At 49.0% G+C, this 18,652-nt stretch overlaps 1 protein-coding gene across 2 annotated transcripts in view; it reads right to left on the reverse strand.

Moving 5' to 3' along the window:
* The window catches only part of SLC39A11 (solute carrier family 39 member 11), a 367,218-nt gene that overhangs the window by 336,776 nt on the left and 11,790 nt on the right, over positions 1-18,652 (reverse strand). For both annotated transcript variants that reach the window (XM_075845738.1, XM_075845737.1), the window contains exon 2: positions 3,344-3,480. In XM_075845738.1, coding sequence (XP_075701853.1) covers positions 3,344-3,363 — 20 coding nt within the window. In that variant the 5' untranslated portion in view covers positions 3,364-3,480. The remainder of the gene's footprint in view (positions 1-3,343; positions 3,481-18,652) is intronic.

Here is an 18,652-nt window from a genome sequence, read left to right on the forward strand (position 1 = left end):
GAGGAGTTGGGACTGGAGAATTTTAGGAGCAAATAAGGATTCCATTCCAGGTCTGGCAATTGCGGTAAAACCTTTTTTATATAACGGTCGACTTGAAAAAAACTAAAGTGATCGATGGGTAACTCGGGAAATTTAGAGCGGAGTTCTGAAAGTGTAAGAGCCCTACGTTCGTCCTTACGTACAAGCTTTTTTAGGGAGGTGATTCCTAACGTGTGCCATCTGTGGAAAATTGCCCGTGGATTACCATCCTGAAAATGAGTATTACAGATTAGTGGCAAGTGGAGAGATAACAGAGAAGAAAGCTGGTGATGGCGCCTGATTTTCTGCCATGCTTTCCAAGTTGCAAAAAGTAGTGGGTTAGCTCTCGTCTCTGCAGATAAACCCTTTATATGGGAGGTGCAGGAGTCCCGACATAGCCCGTCCAGAAAACAATCTGCAATCCAGAGTGTACGAGGTATAGTGAGAGGTATTCCCAAGCCAGTCTGAGACATAACGGAACAAGGCCGCTAGGTTATACAGCCTAATGTCGGGGAAATTAATGCCCCAATTGACTCTTGGTTGTTGTAAAATCTGGTAAGCTATGAGGGATCCCCCCCCCCCCACACAAATGCCCTGTATAAGTAGTTAATGTGTTTCTCATCTTTAGGGGTGAGATATATTGGGAGGGTATGGAAGATACATAGGAGACGAGGGAACTCTGTCATCTTAAGAAGATTGGCCTTCCATAGGTATGAAAGGGTGAAGTGTTTCCAATTTGAGAGAGTCTTTTCTAATTCCTCTATACGACGTGTGATATTAAGTCTGTAGAGTGTAGCAGGGTGTCTAGAGATTTGGACTCCTAAATATTTGATCGCCTGAGTATTCCATCTAAATGGAAAGGCTGCCGCCTAAAGGGGTTTAGAAGGCCCTCTCAACAATAATGTCTCTGTCTTGTCCCTATTAAGATAGTATCCTGATAATCGGCCCACCCGGTCCAGTTCTTCAAGAAGGGGGTTTAGTGTCCGTTTGGGGTCTGTAACAACTAACAGGATATCATCCGCAAAAGCGGCTACTTTTAGTTCCAGGTCTTGAACAGTAAGGCCCTGAGAAGTTAAGGTCTTAGAAAGGTGACGCAGTAAGGGATCTATGGAAAGATTAAACCGAAGGGGGGACAGGGGGCATCCCTGCTTGGTGCTTCTAAAAATATCTATAGGGGTAGAGTTATGCCCATTGACCGCCACACAGGTCGCAGCCCCCAAACGGAGGGACTGGATGAATTTGGTAAAAAATAGAACCCACCCCCGTACGGACCAGCACCTCATACAAAAATGGCCATGCCACCATATCAAACGCTTTCTCGGCGTCGAGACTCATTAACATAGTCACCGGCTGCGCGGGATCCTGTGCCGCGACCGTAGCAGATAGGAAATTGTTATGCAATCCTGTAACAATTCTCAAAGACAAACAAGAGAAGTCATAAAAGAGAAACCCGATGATAAAGTATGTGAAGGAATACATAGGAGGCCGTCCACCAGAAAATTAAATGCTGCCATACGTGAAAGTATCAGTAAATAAATGACATCACTTATCCCATACTGATCCAGAGTTACAGCCTGTATTATACTCCAGAGCAGCACTCACTATTCTGTGGTGGAGTCACTGTGTACATACATTACTTATCCTGTACTGTTCCTGAGTTATATCCTGTATTATACTCCAGAGCTGCACTCACTATTCTGCTGGTGGAGTCACTGTGTACATACATTACATTACTTATCCTGTACTGATCCTGAGTTACAGCCTGTTTTATACTCCAGAGCCGCACTCACTATTCTGCTGGTGGAGTCACTGTGTACATACATTACTTATCTTGTACTGATCCTGTACAAGGGGAGTTGCAGCGTGTATTGTACTCTAGAGCTGCATTCACAATTCTGCAGGCTTCAAGACTGAAATCTTCTAGCATTTGCTGCTTTATAGAAACTTAGCTAAGCCATCTGTCAACAAGCTTATTGATGGTTTCCAATAACAAGAAGTAGAATAGAGAGTGCAGCTCTGGAGTATAAAACTGACTATAACTCAGGATCAGTACCAGGTAAGTAGTGCAATGAATTTACATAGTGACTACATTTTATTTGATGTAAAACATTTTCAGAGACACACCATAGCTAAATTCACAATTCTGCTGGTTGTCACGTGAAACAGTCGACAAGTTTTTATGTAGACATGCCCCTATCAGCTTAGAGGAGCTCAGTTAGTTTTTCCTTTCCGATTACTGGTGTAATAACAACACTTCCTAGAATAAAATTAATCTAGTGCAAACGCAGATTTCAGCTTTGAATCCTGCAAAATAAGGAGCACAGATCTGGAGTAGAATACAGGCTGTCATTTAGGATCAATACAAGATAAGTAATGTAATTTCTGTACACAGTGACTCCACCAGCAGAATAGTGAGTGCAGCTCTGCATTATAATACAGGTTGTAACTCAGGATCAGTACAGAATAAGTAATGTAATGTATGTACACAGTGATTCCACCAGCAGAATAGTGAGTGCAGCTGTGGAGTAAAATACAGGATGTAACTCAGGATCAGTAATGTATGTACGCAGTGACTCCTCCAGCAGAATAGTGAGTGCAGCTGTGGAGTATAATACAGGACGTAACTCAGGATCAGTACAGGGTAAGTAATGTAATGTATGTACACAGTGACTCCACCAGCAGAATAGTGAGTGCAGCTCTGGAGTATAATACAGGATGTAACTCAGGATCAGTACAGGATAAGTAATGTAATGTATGTACACAGTGACTCCACCAGCAGAATAGTGAGTGCAGCTCTGGAGTATAATACAGGATGTAACTAGGATCAGTACAGGATAAGTAATGTATGTACACAGTGACCACCAGCAGAATAGTGAGTGCAGCTCTGGAGTATAATACAGGATGTAAATCAATACAGGACAATAATGCAATGTATGTACACAGTGGTTCTGGAGTATAATACAGGATATAACTCAGGATTAGTACAAAATAAGTAAAGTCATGTATGAATATGGTGTAAAAAATTTAATCTACACTTAATGCAACTCTTGAATCCTCGCTTTAAAGGGATAATAACCTAATTTTTCAAAGTATGTTATAAGGTATTTTTTTTTAATGTAATTATTTGGACATTGCCTGTGATTGTTTGTAACAGCAATTGTTTTATTATTTCTATGCATACAATCTCCTTGTGTATCATGGAAAAAGTATAAAAAAAACCCCCAAAAAAATACATAAAAAGCAAGTGTCACGTAAAATCTATGAAGGAATTTATACCACTAATATAGCGGTCACTTCTCCCAATGTCAGAGTAGCAGGGACATACCTGCCAGCTGCTCCTTTCATGTCGCCAGCACACCTCTTAAGTCCTCCGTAGTGGCGGCCGGATAAGGACAATCTCACTCAATCCTCGTTCTTCAAAAAGAAGTTCTTGCAGGGTTGAAGACAGAGGCAGAAAGCATCCTGGGGAAAAAAAATAATTCAATGCCTTTCTATTCTCCCTCGTCGTCTCTCCTCCTATGCCAGTTTTACAACTATACGAGTGGCAAATATCCAAGGATGTCAAAAGAAAAAGGCTAAAACAAGTGCCGATGACTAAGTTAATAATACAGTGAAGACTCCAACATGTATATACAGCGGGATGTAGATATAGGGTTAAGATAATGCAGACTATTTATTCTATCATGCCCTATATATGGACGTAGCTACGTAAACAAGAACACTAGGTGGTGTTACTATGGCACTTTTGTAAAAATAGACAGTATTTAAAGGGGAAGTACACTATTAAAACTTAGAGGGGCTGTTCATTTCAACAATCCTGTACATATGCCCTATTGGGGGGGGGGGGGATTGTATGGCCAGCAAACAGCTGATCACCATGGCCGGCTTCAGTACAAAAAGGGGTTGTCATGGTAAGACAAGCCCTGTAAGGAATTTTCACATAAAAAAAAAAAAAGAAAGAATCGCTTAAAGGGGTATCCCCTTTTAAGACATATGTGGCAAATCCACGGGAGTTTTTTTAAACAAAATCTACGCAATATTATAAAATATATATTTGGGAGGGCCCCTTTAGAGAGATCTCTGCCCTGATGTGAGTGGAAAGCTGAAGACCTGATTAGTTGCTAGTGATGTTGATACTAGCTGAATAAATCCTTATTCAGTTAGCTCCCCCTAGTGGTGGCTCCAGACAGCCAAAATGATATAAATTTATCAAGTCTGGAAAACAGAGCTTCCCTATACTACGAAATTAATACGCACTGAATTTTGGACCTAACAGCGGAGTGATGGGCATTAACTTTAATAAAGGTGTAGGTATGAGTCTTTTCGACCCTATGCTCCTGATGACAACCCCAATGATAAGACAGTGGTCGTTAGGCAGTGTATCCCCATAACTAGACTGTCAGACATGACAAAGCTGGATTGGGAGTTTATCGTCAGGAAAAGCAGTGGGTACAATATGGGTACAATGGGGTTTTTATTCTCTTGCCACTAGGATTTAATGGGGAAGACCCACCCAGGTCAGGAGCGGTTTACTGTTGTGCGCTTTGCTGAATTGAACAGCGGTCTCACATTGAAATCTTTTTTTTTTTTTTTTTTTTTACACATGGTCCGATGCGGTTTTATATTTCTCCTTTTTCTATCAATTTCACAGTCCGGCAAATGGACCGAACTAACCAGGTCTAGCACTCTCTGTTTTTGTATATTTGGAGCAGAACTCCGTATTTATGCTTTCAGCATTGTCAGTGTGAGTTTACGAGGAAGAGACTATTCCCGGTAACAATAAGCAGCGCTCGCAGTTAAACGGAACAGGTTACCATAAAAAGTCACATTCATTTTATTACTCGGTCCTCTGAGGTTTGCCATATTTGCAAATATTTGTCTGTTGTGTATTTCAGTGGCTGCTACGGGTAGTCCGCAAGCTTAACCCCTTCCCGCCGCAGTCATTTTTCAAATTTTTGTTTTTCCTGCCTTACAAAAGTTACAACTTTTTTGTTTTTCTGTTGACACAACCGTATGAGGTTTTTTTTGCAGAACGAGTTGGTTAATGATACCATATAATGTACTGGGAAACTTTTAAAAATAGTTTTGTCGGGTGAAATGGAGTAAAAAACTACACAATTCCTGCAGTTTTATTGGGGTTTTTACAGTGTTCATCAAGCGGTAAAAAGGACACGGTAACTTTATTCTACAAGTAGATACAGTTACGGCGATACCAAATTTATATAGTTTTCTTTTTTATCTTCCCCACACACAATATAATGCCCCCATATTGCCTCCTCACACAGTATAATGCCTCCCCACAATATAATGCCCCCATAGTGCCCCGCACACAGTATAATACCCCTAATGCCTCCCAACAATATAATGCCTCCCCACACAGGATAATGCCCCCACACACAGTGTAATGCCCATTTTGCCTCCTACACAGTATAATGCCCGAGTGCCTCCCTACAGTATAAAGCTTCTATAGTGTCCCTACATAGTACATTGACCCATAGTTCCCAAACACAGTATAAATACCCCATAGTGCCTCTCCACACAGTATAATGACCCCATAGTGACCCACCACACAGTATAATGCCCCCATAGTACCCTCTCACACAGTATAATAAAAAGTCAATAAAATAAAAAATACTCGTCTAGCCCCGTTCCCACAACAAATGGATGAGATCCCTCCAGTCTGTACTGTGTGTGACTTGGCGCAGACGGGTAAGATGATGTCACTGCATTGCGCCGAGCTCAAACCGATCACAGCAGGCATCACATAGTGAATAGTGGAGCAGGGAGCTTACGGCTCCTTTTTCCACCATTGTATTCAACTGTATCTGTGTCCTGAGGAAGCAGATACAGCTGAAACTGGGACATGCCACAGGCCTCCCAGGACATCCCCCAAAATCCGTGACTGTCGCGCTGGATCCGGGATGGTTAGGAGGCATGTGTGCAGAGGGATAACTTGAAGCTCCTAGATGCCAATCTAAAGTCCCCACCTACCATGTGCCATTTATAATACTGGCGTCTTCTTTTGTGTCAGAGGGGCTATTGAACCCCCTCATGCCAAGGGCCCGGGTGTAACAGTTACCTCAGCACTCTTATAGCTACATCCCTGTCTATCCGTGACCACAGTAGATTGTATAGAACGAGGACTTAGACGACTGATATGATAACTCATTACTGATGAACAGGAATTACAAAACATTGGAAAATTGCATCATTACTCGATTTCGCCGATGATAGAATAATGGTTTTCTTTATGCTTTCCAGGCTCCATGTAATCCGAACCTTATCAATTTGCAGTAAAATTGATTTTATTGTTACATTAGATTGACATATTTGTCTAGATCAGTCAACCGGATTACAAAACACGTACGAATTTGATTGCCTTAAGGGATTCAGGATTGCTAATGACCCTTTAAACGGTTTTCCTATGGGAGCTTCAATGGAATGATTATTGGCGGATTTAAATGTGTTTTTCACATTAGGAGGGGGGAGGGGTGTGTTACATGAAAGGTTTACAAAACACCGATTTCCCTAGACTCATATATAGGTGGGGGTGCATTTGTTTTGACAGTCATTTAATGACGGGTTTCTGTCACCCAGGTGCATCAGATCAATTTATCTAGATGTTAACATAGAGTGCGTATTACTGTACAGCCGGGGTCCTAGTACAACGACCAAAGGGACTACAGGGACTTTACACAGCTTTTTACAAGTTTTTTATTGAAAAGTATATATATATATATATATATATCATACCCAGGGGCGTAATTAGGAAAGACTGGGCCCCATAGCAAACTTTTGACTGGGGCCCCCCCTCTCCTGGGTGTCACACAACCCCCCCTTGTAGATGGTGCCTTTTTTACAGCCCCCCCCTGTAGATAACGCCATACAGCCCCCCCTGTAGATAACGCCATACAGCCCCCTTTGTAGATATCTACAGAGGGGGCTGTATGACGTTATCTACAGGGGGGCTGTATGGCGTTATCTACAGAGGGTCTGTATGGCGTCTCCTACAGGGGGGCTGTATGGCGCTATCTACAGGGGGGCTGTATGGCGCTATCTACAGAGGGGGCTGTATGGCGTTATCTACAGGGGGACTGTATGGCGTTATCTACATGGGGGCTGTATGGTGTTATCTACAGAGGGGGGCTGTATGGCGTTATCTACAGGGGGGAGCTGTATGGCGTTATCTACGGGGGGGGGGCTGTATGGCGTTATCTACAGGGGGGGGCTGTATGGCGTTATCTACAGGGGGGGCTGTATGGCGTTATCTACAGGGGGGGCTGTATGGCGTTATCTACAGGGGGGGCTGTATGGCGTTATCTACGGGGGGGGGCTGTATGGCGTTATCTACAGGGGGGGCTGTATGGCGTTATCTACAGGGGGGGCTGTATGGCGTTATCTACAGGGGGAGGCTGTATGGCGTTATCTACAGGGGGGTCTGTATGGCCTTATCTACAGGGGGAGGCTGCATGGTGTTATCTACAGAGGGGGGCTGTATGGCGTTATCTACAAGGGGGGCTGTATGGCGTTATCTACAGGGGGAGGGCTGTATGGCGTTATCTACAGGGGGAGGGCTGTATGGCGTTCCCTACAGGGGGGCTGTATGGCGTTCCCTACAGGGGGGCTGTATGGCGTTCCCTACAGGGGGGCTGTATGGGGTTCCCTACAGGGGGGCTGTATGGCGCTCCCTACAGGGGGGCTGTATGGCGTTCCCTACAGGGGGGCTGTATGGCGTTCCCTACAGGGGGGCTGTATGGCGTTCCCTACAGGGGGGCTGTATGGCGTTCCCTACAGGGGGGCTGTATGGCGTTCCCTACAGGGGGGCTGTATGGCGTTCCCTACAGGGGGGCTGTATGGCGTTCCCTACAGGGGTGCTGTATGGCGTTCCCTACAGGGGGGATGTATGGCGTTCCCTACAGGGGGGATGTATGGCGTTCCCTACAGGGGGGCTGTATGGCGTTCCCTACAGGGGGGCTGTATGGCGTTCCCTACAGGGGGTGCTGTAGGGCGTTCCCTACAGGGGGTGCTGTAGGGCGTTCCCTACAGGGGTGCTGTAGGGCGTTCCCTACAGGGGGGCTGTATGGCGTTCCCTACAGGGGGGGCTGTATGGCGTTATCTACAGGGGGGGCTGTATGGATTGAGTTCTCATACTACAACCACACAAGTGAGTCCACTCCTTCCACACCATTCTACACTGTGTACGGTCAACATCCTAGAATCCTTCTTCCTGTGTCGGCTACATCTCAAGTACCCACAGCTGACTCTGCATTTTGGGAATTTCTGCAAATCTGGCAACAGACCCGGTCCCCTGTTCTGCTGGCAGTCGATCGCATGAAGCGAAAGGCGGATATAAGAAGAAAAGAGCCACCTCAGTATCTTCCGGGTACCAAAGTCTGGATGTCCTCAAGGAATATCCGTCTGAAGGTGCCTTCATACAAATTTCCTCCCAGGTTTTTCAGACCTTTTGAGATCTTGCAACAGATTAACCCGGTCTCCTATAAGATTTGGCTACCTCCTACCCTCAAAATCCCCAACTCCTTTCATGTGTCCCTCCTGAAGCCTGTGGTCCTGAACCGCTACCATCAAACTCCTAACCCTGCAGTTGCTCCCAGCGGTTCTTCGGATGTGTTCGAGGTAATGGAGATACTGGACTTCAAGAAAGTAGCAGAAAGAACTTTCTTTTTGGTGGATTGTAAGAGGCTTGGTCCAGAGGAGAGGTCCTGGGAGCCAGAAGAGAACCTCAATGCCCCTGTCCTCATTAAGAAATTCCTCTCGCTCTCTCTCTGGTCCCATGAAGAGGGGGCGTAAGAGGGGGTATACTGTAACCGTCCGCGGCCGCGGACCGTCGTTCTGACTCGTCCTCCATTGCCGCGGCCAGGGATCTGTGAGTGCTGGCCCGCATCTCCTCCCCAGGGGTGCTGGCCAGCTGCTACTCCGCTAAAGCGGTGTAGCCCAGTGGGTCCACATACCTACAGATCGTGACATATCCATTATCTCATATCTATCGAATATTGATTGCACTGGACTGCATAGGGAGGGTGCCAGGGACTGCAGGGAGAAGGATGATTGGACTAACTGAAAAAACGCCGGGAGCATGGATTGGTTTAGAGGTTTAAGGAGGCGGGATTATGTGACTATTAATAGGACAGGACCCCCTCTTACCTCCTGCTGCATCGAGAGTTGCACGTTCGCATTACTCCTGTTGAAGTGACGAATACAAGGGCGTTTTTCTGGTCGAAATGGCTGAGGATCATCTCCATCGCGTGGGTCAGCGGGTGGCGTCTGATGGCACTGCCTGGCTGGAAGACCTGCTGGCACAGAGGAATATGAGGAATGATGCACTGGTCCAGGAATAGCCAACAGCGGATACTCGAGTTGGACCGCAACAGATCTCCCGCCCACCAGCCTGCCTAAGCCCTAGCCCTATTCCCAGGCATGCTCAGCCCGTGGGGGCCGCTCCTCCCGTGGTTGCTGGCAGCGCTGGGCCTCCTTCCTCCTCCACTTCTGTGGGTGAGGTAATTAACTCCTCTTTCCGATCTGTCCGCCCTCCGGTCATCCCACCCCACACGGGAGAGTAACTCACCCAGGTCCCCACCGGCACGAGGCTCCAGCCCGCAATGTGGGGGATCAGGACATCGCAAGATTTCCTCAGCAGGATCTTGCGGCATTGCGAGAGTTGGTGGAGAGACGGCTGCGATGGCGGCTTACCACGCTGCCTGCTCGAGGAATCTAGGCCTCGCAGGAGCCGACGTGACCCGTCCTGTGTCCAGTGACGCTGCCCCTCTCCTGCCGACGGTAACGAGTGGGATTGGAAATAGTGGCCCACGGCGGTGTAAGCATGTAAGGCAGCGAGTGGGTGCTACAATCTCCGGTGTGCAGCAGGAGCTGCCACAACAGTATACTTTTGCCAGTGTCCCTTCCTGCCCTCTACCTCCTTTGGGGAGACCATTTGGGGGAGGTTCCGCTGTGTCAGTATCCAGGGAGATTGTTGATGAATATTGTCGTGCCTCTGCCCTGTCCCTTTTTTACATTGCAGGTTTGGTGGCAGAGTCTGTGAGGAGAGGGATGTCACAAAGCTCCGGTGGACGTTGTCATGCTCGTCGCAGGCATCACCGCGCACGGACGGAGCGCTCCCGCGACAGAACTTTATTTTCTTCTTCATCGAGTGGATCGCCCTCTTCTTCGTCTTTGTCCCAGCCGGATTCGTCCAGTTTAACTTCGCAGAGGCGGAGTCACAGAAATCGACAGAAGACTACTCGTCAAGCAGGAGAGACCAGTGAGGCGACACAGAGGGCTTCCCCTTCCTGCCAACCGGGTGGGGATCCGCAGCACGTTCCGGCAGTGTCCGAGTTGGTAGAGGCACACTCGGTGAGTATATTAATCAATCTCAAATCTATCTATTTTCCACCTGCCAGTTATACTCTCCGAGTTTTTCTAAAAATGTGCCCAGTTGAAGGGTAACAGAATTACTGGGGGAAATCTCTGGCCGTGTATCTGGAAGGGAGGTCACGGGATGTCTCCAGGAGGCAATATGGTGTGTGTATATATATATATATATATATATATATATATATATATATATATACGGGCCTGGAACAAACATCCATCTATCTCCCATGCGGTGATATTTTTTGCCTACCTGTTGCCACAGCTGCAGCTTATCTTTTCCTTGTAGCGAGCTGGAAAATGAGCAAAGGTGATTCAGTAATTCACTTGTGATGAGATATAAACACTTTCTTAGTGTTAATAAATGTAATTATAAAACGAACCGCGAGAAAATGGGTATGAAAAATATTCTATTAGATCTACTAATATACGTGTGTTTTTGTTCACCTGTATCACACTTACACAAATAGATATTAAAGACGTACGTAGGTCACTCTGCGCTTTGACCGTAACTGCATGTTATGGCGCTAGGGAAGACGTATACAGAATCCGCTCTGTACGCGGTGGGTGTCAGCTGTGTATTACGGATTTAAATTCGATATTGACCATTTCTGGTGCAATTTTTAGGTATATTTGGCCTTGTTCACACGACGTGTATTCGGCACCTTTGATGCGTTTTACGAGCCCAAAAACGCATGCTTTAACCCCTAACGCATTATCATGTAACTGTACGTGATAAGGGTTAAGGGGAAGTATGGAGCGAGCTCACAGGCTGAGCTCGCTCCATACACAGCGGGTGATAGTAGTGTTACGCAGCCGACACCTCACTGCAACGGGCGAAATCAAAGATCACTTTGATTCCGCTTAACACCTTAAATGCTGCAGTCAATAGCGACCGCGGCATTTAATGTGTTAGAATCAGGGAGGCGCCCCCTAAAATAAGCCATCTCGCCCCCTCCCGCGGCACGATCGGCCAGTAACAACGGTTGTTATGGCAGCCTGGGGGCCTAACAAAGGCCCCCGGGTCCGGCATGTTTGTACCCCTTTGAAGATCTGCCTCCAGCAGGGCTTCAAAGAACACTGTCAGAATCACAATATACTGCAATACATTAGTATTACAGTATATCATGCAAGCGATCCAACGATCACTGGTTCAAGTCCCCTAGGAGGACTAATAAAAAGTAAAAAGTTCAAAATACCCCCCTTTTTCAAATTTTTCCCCTAAATCAAGGTTAAAAAAAAATAAAAAAATGTTACCATGACTGGTATCGCAGCGTCCGTAAAAGTCCGAAATATAACAATATAGCGTTATTTGAAACATATATAAAACACGCAAATTGCTAGTTTTTGGTTACCTTCGCGCTAAAGCAAAATGAAATAAAAAATAAAAAAAAGTGATCAAAATGTCGCATATACCCAAAACTGGTATCAGTGAAAACTACAGCTCGCCCCGCAAAATTAAGCCCTCACATCGCTAAATTGATGGAAAAATTTAAAATTTATGGCTCTCAGAATACGGCGACACAAAAGATTCTTTTAATTTAGCAAATGGTTTTATTTGTTTTAAAGTAGTAAAACATAAAACAAAAACATATAAATTTGGTATCGCCTTAATCGTATCAACCTGTAGAATAAGGTGAATATGCCGTTTCTACCGCCTGATGGACGCCGTAAAAACAAAACCCCAAAAAAATGGCGTAATCACTGTCTTTTGCCCATTTCACACCACAAATAATTTTTTGTTCAGTTTCCCAGTACATTATGCGGTACAATAAATGGTGTCATGAAAAACTACAACTTGTCCTGCAAAAAACAAGCCCTCGTATGGCGATATAGACGGAAAGATAAAAAAAAAAACTATAGCTTTTGGAAGGTGGGGAGTAAAAAACAAAGAGGAGGGAAGACGTTAAGCTTGTCAATGGGAAAGCGCATTGTAGAGCATACGATGTGTTTCTTTACGCGCGCATTTAAAAAATGCGGTATAAAAAAAAAAGCGCACCAGACGTCAGGGGCATCTCCAGTAGAGGAATCACCGGCCAGAGCGTCGGCAACACTCGCTGGGGAATACACTCCTAGAGGGAGCCCCAATGCCGCTATCCACAGGGGGGCAGTGTGGCACCATCCACGGGGGGGGGGGGGAGGGGACGACGACAGTGTGGCACCATCCAGAGGGGGGACGGACAGTGTGGCACCATCCAGGGGAGGGAGGGAACAGTGTGGCACCATCCACGAGGGGGGGGCGGACGACGACAGTGTGGCACCATCCACAGGGGAGGGGGGACGGACAGTGTGGCACCATCCAGAGGGGGGACGGACAGTGTGGCACCATCCAGAGGGGGGACGGACAGTGTGGCACCATCCAGAGGGGGAACGGACAGTGTGGCACAATCCACAGGGGGGGGGGGAAGTGTGGCACCATCCACAGGGGGGGGGGAAACAGTGTGGCACCATCCACAGGGGGGGGAACAGTGTGGCACCATCCACAGGGGGGGGAACAGTGTGGCACCATCCACAGGGGGACGACGACGACAGTGTGGCAACATCCACGGGAGGGGGGGAACAGTGTGGTACCATCCACAGGGGGGGGGAACAGTGTGGCACCATCCACAGGGGGGACGACAGTGTGGCACCATCCATAGGGGGGGGGACGACAGTGTGGCACCATCCACAGGGGACGGACCACAGTGTGGCACCATCCACAGGGGACGGACGACAGTGTGGCACCATCCACAGGGGACGACGACAGTGTGGCACCATCCACAGGGGACGACGACAGTGTGGCACCATCCACAGGGGACGACGACAGTGTGGCACCATCCACAGGGGGGGGAACAGTGCGGCACCATCCACAGGGGTGGGGGGAACAGTGCGTCACCATCCACAGGGGTGGGGGGGAACAGTGTGGCACCATCCACAGGGGTGGGGATAACAGTGTGGAACCATCCACAGGGGTGGGGGGGAACTGTGTGGCACCATCCACAGGGGGGGGAGCAGTGTGGCACCATCCACAGGGGGATGACGACACAGTGTGGCACCATCCAGAGAGGGAGGGGGACAGTGTGGCACCATCCACAGGGGTTCGACAGTGTGGCACCATCCACGGGGGGACGACAGTGTGGCACCATCCACGGGGGGGGGACACAGTGTGGCACCATCCACAGGGGGGGGGCACAGTGTGGCACCATCCACAGGGGGGGACGACACAGCGTGGCACCATCCACAGGGGTGGGGGGGACACAGTGTGGCACCATCCACAGGGGGGACGACAGTGTGGCACCATCCACAGGGGGGACGACAGTGTGGCACCATCCACAGACGACGACAATGTGGCACCATCCACAGGGGACGACGTCAGTGTGGCACCATCCACAGGGGGACGACGACAGTGTGGCACCATCCACAGGGAAGGGACAACAGTGTGGCACCATCCACAGGGGACGGACGACAGTGTGGCACCATCCACAGGGGACGGACGACAGTGTGGCACCATCCACAGGGGACGGACGACAGTGTGGCACCATCCACAGGGGACGACGACAGTGTGGCACCATCCACAGGGGACGACGACAGTGTGGCACCATCCACAGGGGGGGGGGGACAGTGTGGCACCATCCACAGGGGGGGGGGGAACAGTGCGGCACCATCCACAGGGGTGGGGGGAACAGTGCGGCACCATCCACAGGGGTGGGGGGAACAGTGCGGCACCATCCACAGGGGTGGGGGGGAACAGTGCGGCACCATCCACAGGGGTGGGGGGAACAGTGCGGCACCATCCACAGGGGTGGGGGGAACAGGGCGGCACCATCCACAGGGGTGGGGGGAACAGTGCGGCACCATCCACAGGGGTGGGGGGAACAGGGCGGCACCATCCACAGGGGGGGGGAGCAGTGTGGCACCATCCACAGGGGGACGACGACACAGTGTGGCACCATCCAGAGGGGGAGGGGGACAGTGTGGCACCATCCACAGGGGGGACGACAGTGTGGCAACATCCACAGGGGGGACGACAGTGTGGCACCATCCACAGGGGGGACGACAGTGTGGCACCATCCACAGGGGGGACGACAGTGTGGCACCATCCACAGGGGGGACGACAGTGTGGCACCATCCACAGGGGGGACGACAGTGTGGCACCATCCACAGGGGGGACGACAGTGTGGCACCATCCACAGGGGGGACGACAGTGTGGCACCATCCACAGGGGGGACGACAGTGTGGTACCATCCACAGGGGGGGGAACACAGTGTGGCACCATCCACAGGGGGGACACACAGTGTGGCACCATCCACAGGGGGGCACACAGTGTGGCACCATCCACCGGGGGGCACACAGTGTGGCACCATCCACAGGGGGGGACACAGTGTGGCACCATCCACAGGGGGGGGGGGACACAGTGTGGCACCATACACAGGGGGGGGACACAGTGTGGCACCATCCACAGGGGGGACACACAGTGTGGCACCATCCACAGGGGGGGAGACACAGTGTGGAACCATCCACAGGGGGGGAGACACAGTGTGGAACCATCCACAGGGGGGGACACACAGTGTGGCACCATCCACAGGGGGGGGCACAGTGTGGCACCATCCACAGGGGTGAGGGAACAGTGTGGCACCATCCACAGGGGGGGGACACAGTGTGGCACCATCCACAGGAGGGGGACACAGTGTGGCACCATCCACAGGGGTGGGGGGAACAGTGTGGCACCATCCACAGGGGTGGGGGGAACAGTGTGGCACCATCCACAGGGGTGGGGGGAACAGTGTGGCACCATCCACAGGGGTGGGGGGGAACAGTGTGGCACCATCCACAGGGGTGGGGGGGGGACAGTGTGGCACCATCCACAGGGGTGGGGGGGGGACAGTGTGGCACCATCCACAGGGGTGGGGGGGAACAGTGTGGCACCATCCACAGGGGTGGGGGGAACAGTGTGGCACCATCCACAGGGGTGGGGGGGAACAGTGTGGCACCATCCACAGGGGTGGGGGGGAACAGTGTGGCCCCATCCACAGGGGGTGGAGCAGTGTGGCACCATCCACAGGGGGGGGGACACAGTGTGGCACCATCCAGAGAGGGGGACAGTGTGGCACCATCCACAGGGGGGACGACAGTGTGGCACCATCCACAGGGGGGGCAGTGTGGCACTATTTACAGAGGGTAGTATATATATGGGGGCACAAACTGCCGTTTTCTGCTGCCGTGAGTTCCCCCGCAAAGTGGCCCACTAAGTCTGTTTTGCCCAAGCCGCCTGAAGCCGGCCCTGCCCACAGCAGTCCCATGTCTTCTATATTGTCACTGTCTATCTAGAAAGCATATGGATCCCAACTAAATGAAGGTCTTTGGCGAACGCAAAACAATAATCAGCCTTTCACCGTGCGGGATAAATACCGTGATAGTTTTATCGTTTAGGCCGGATACGTCAATACTAATCAGGAAGCTTTTTTTTTTATAATAAAGCATTTTGTAAGGGGAAAAAAAAAAGTTTCTTTTTTTTACTTGTGATTTTTCTTTTTTAATTATAAACGTTATTGATCTATTTTTAATTTTACTCTTTTTAGTCCCACTATGGAACTTCACCATGCGACCATTTGATTACACACTGCGATACTTTTGTATTACAGTGTATTATACCGGTCAGTGCAAAACTGCTTCTGGCAGGGCCTAATAGGGATTAGGGGCCTTTGTTAGGAAACCATTGGCACCCCGCAGTTGTGTCGTTGGTGCCGATGGGGTGACAGGGGGAATCCTCTCCCTCTTCAACCACTTAGATGCCGTGGACGCTTTTGACCGCGGTACTAATGAGTTAAATGCCCGTGATCTAACTTATTGGACGGCCCAGTACCTGCTTTACTGCTCTGCCAGAAGAGAAGGTGGCGCTGTGGGATCGTTACCTTTAATGACCGTGTGAAAAGGCGTAGTGGTGGTTGTTAAGCGGCAAAATTTGCATTTGTTTTAAAAGCGATCCAGGATTCCCACTCAGCGCATAAATATTTTAAGATAACTGAATACTGCCACCTAGTGGTGTATAAGTGTTAGGGGCATATATTTTTTTTTACTAACGTTATGCAATCGCTACTAAAAACACACAGGCGTGTGGTCACTAACACTAATATAGACAGTCCGGTACAGGCGTGTGGTCACCAATACCGATATAGACAGAAAGGGACAGGCGTGTGGTCACTAACACTGATATAGACAGTCATAGGTGGTCGTGTGCAAGAGCTTTTAGCCAGAGATCGGGCTGTGAAAAACGGTCCGAGTGTCGGCTGGATTTCCTGGGTCGACCGCGGTACAGGTGAATGGGACTCCTGGCATCATAGACATGATGCCAGGAGTCTCTGCCTCCCCGCAGTACTGCTGTTCCATATTGTACCGTGGTCGGGCCAGGAAATCCAGCCGACTCTCGGACCGTTTTTCACAGCCCGATCTCGGTCGTTTGTAAGAGCACTTACACTCACAATAAGCACACACATAGGCCCCATGCACGCGACTGTAAAAACTCCCGTAATTACGGGCCCATAGACTTCTATTGGCCACGGGTACCTCCCCGTATGCTTACGGGAAGGTGCCCGTGCCGTTGAAAAAGATAGAACATGTCCTATTTCAGGCCGTAATTACAGCACGGGCAGCCCATAGAAGTCTATGGGGCTCCCGTAATTACGGGTGACTACGTGTGTGCACCCGTAATTATGGGAGCATTGCTAGGCGACGTCAGGCGATGTCCAGGGTGCCGAAAGAGTTAAAGGATCGGCAGTAACTGTTTCTGCACCCTGGACAGTGACTTCCGATCACAATATAGATAAAGCTGTAAAAAAAAAAAAAAGACGTTCATACTTACCCAGAACTCCCTGCTTCTTCCTCCAGTCCGGCCTCCTGGGATGACGTTACAGCCCATGTGACCGCTGCAGCCAATCACAGGTCAATCACTGGCTGCAGCGGTCACATGGACTGCCGCATCATCCAGTCATTTTGCAGCCAAAAACGTGCCCGTAAATACTGGTGCAATACGGGTTGAATACGTGTGACCAAGGACCCGTATTTACGCCAGTATTTACGGGTGGACAAAAATACGGTCGTGTGCATGGGGCCATATACAAATATATACAGACCCCAAAAAAGCAACACTTCCCAAAATAGATACAGACCCCAGACATCCGAAATAAATTCAGATCTTGGGCCAGACCCCAGATCGAATCCTCTAAATACAGACCACAGACCAGACCTAGACACCCACATGGCAGCTCACCCTCTCCTCTTCTGGAGCTTTGCTGCTCTGCCCTTTGGCTGAAGGACCTGCACTTGTATGGGTAGTCACATGACCTTATCTGTGCAGGTCCTTCACCATTAGCAGGTCCTGCACACATTTGTGCGTTGAGGGATTATTGCACATCACAGTTTTTTGCCGTTTTGTAGCAATTTACAGTACAAAACATTCTGCAATGTGCATTTAATCTTTAGGATTAGTGACTTTAAAAAAAAAACAACTTCTGCCATATAATCCTTGGTGTGAGGTGGCGCTCTAGTCCCTGGTTTCAATTATATTCAGTCTAGACAATCCTCTGTGAGCATTACACATAATCAGCGCAAATCTCTCGGCTATCTGATAGTTTGCTACAATGTATCAGTGCATATAAAATGTAGCAGTCTCTGTTAAATGTCCAGATGATCTTCTAGACTGGATACAATTGTAACGAACTCTCAGCTGTTAAAAGTATGAGGTCGGTAGAATTTTACAGCCTCACAACATCACGTTAACAAGAATGCTCTCATTCGCTGACAGCAAGCAGAGATCTTGAAGATTGTAAGGAATTGAAACACAGCGTATATTATACAATGATTCAGTCACATAAGTCTGGAAACTTCCTGAAACGGATGACATTTCGGGAAACCGCAGTTTGAGTCTTCGCAACGGGCAGTAATGATCACGAGCAAAACCTTCAGTCCAGTCATCTAAACGCGACGAAAATCCGAACATTCACGGACCCTGTCGCGGTTCTTGTACAATTGTGTCAAAACAATGAGTCACGGGCTGTATGGTCACCGACACATTCTTCATCTTAGCCGCTGATCTCGGAGACATCAGATATTACGGTCAGGCAGAGGTGATAAAACGCGTCGGGGTGGTCGGTAAGTAAAAAAACGTAAGCGTAAATGTAAAGCAGCGAGATGACTGGCAAAGTGTCCCTAGAAACGCATTTGACCTTGAAAAAAGGATTTTTAACCTCTCGGCTTGAATCAGCTCTTCAGC

Source organism: Rhinoderma darwinii, chromosome 13 (assembly GCF_050947455.1).
Source record: "Rhinoderma darwinii isolate aRhiDar2 chromosome 13, aRhiDar2.hap1, whole genome shotgun sequence".
In the NCBI taxonomy this organism is placed as follows: Eukaryota; Metazoa; Chordata; class Amphibia; order Anura; family Rhinodermatidae; genus Rhinoderma; species Rhinoderma darwinii.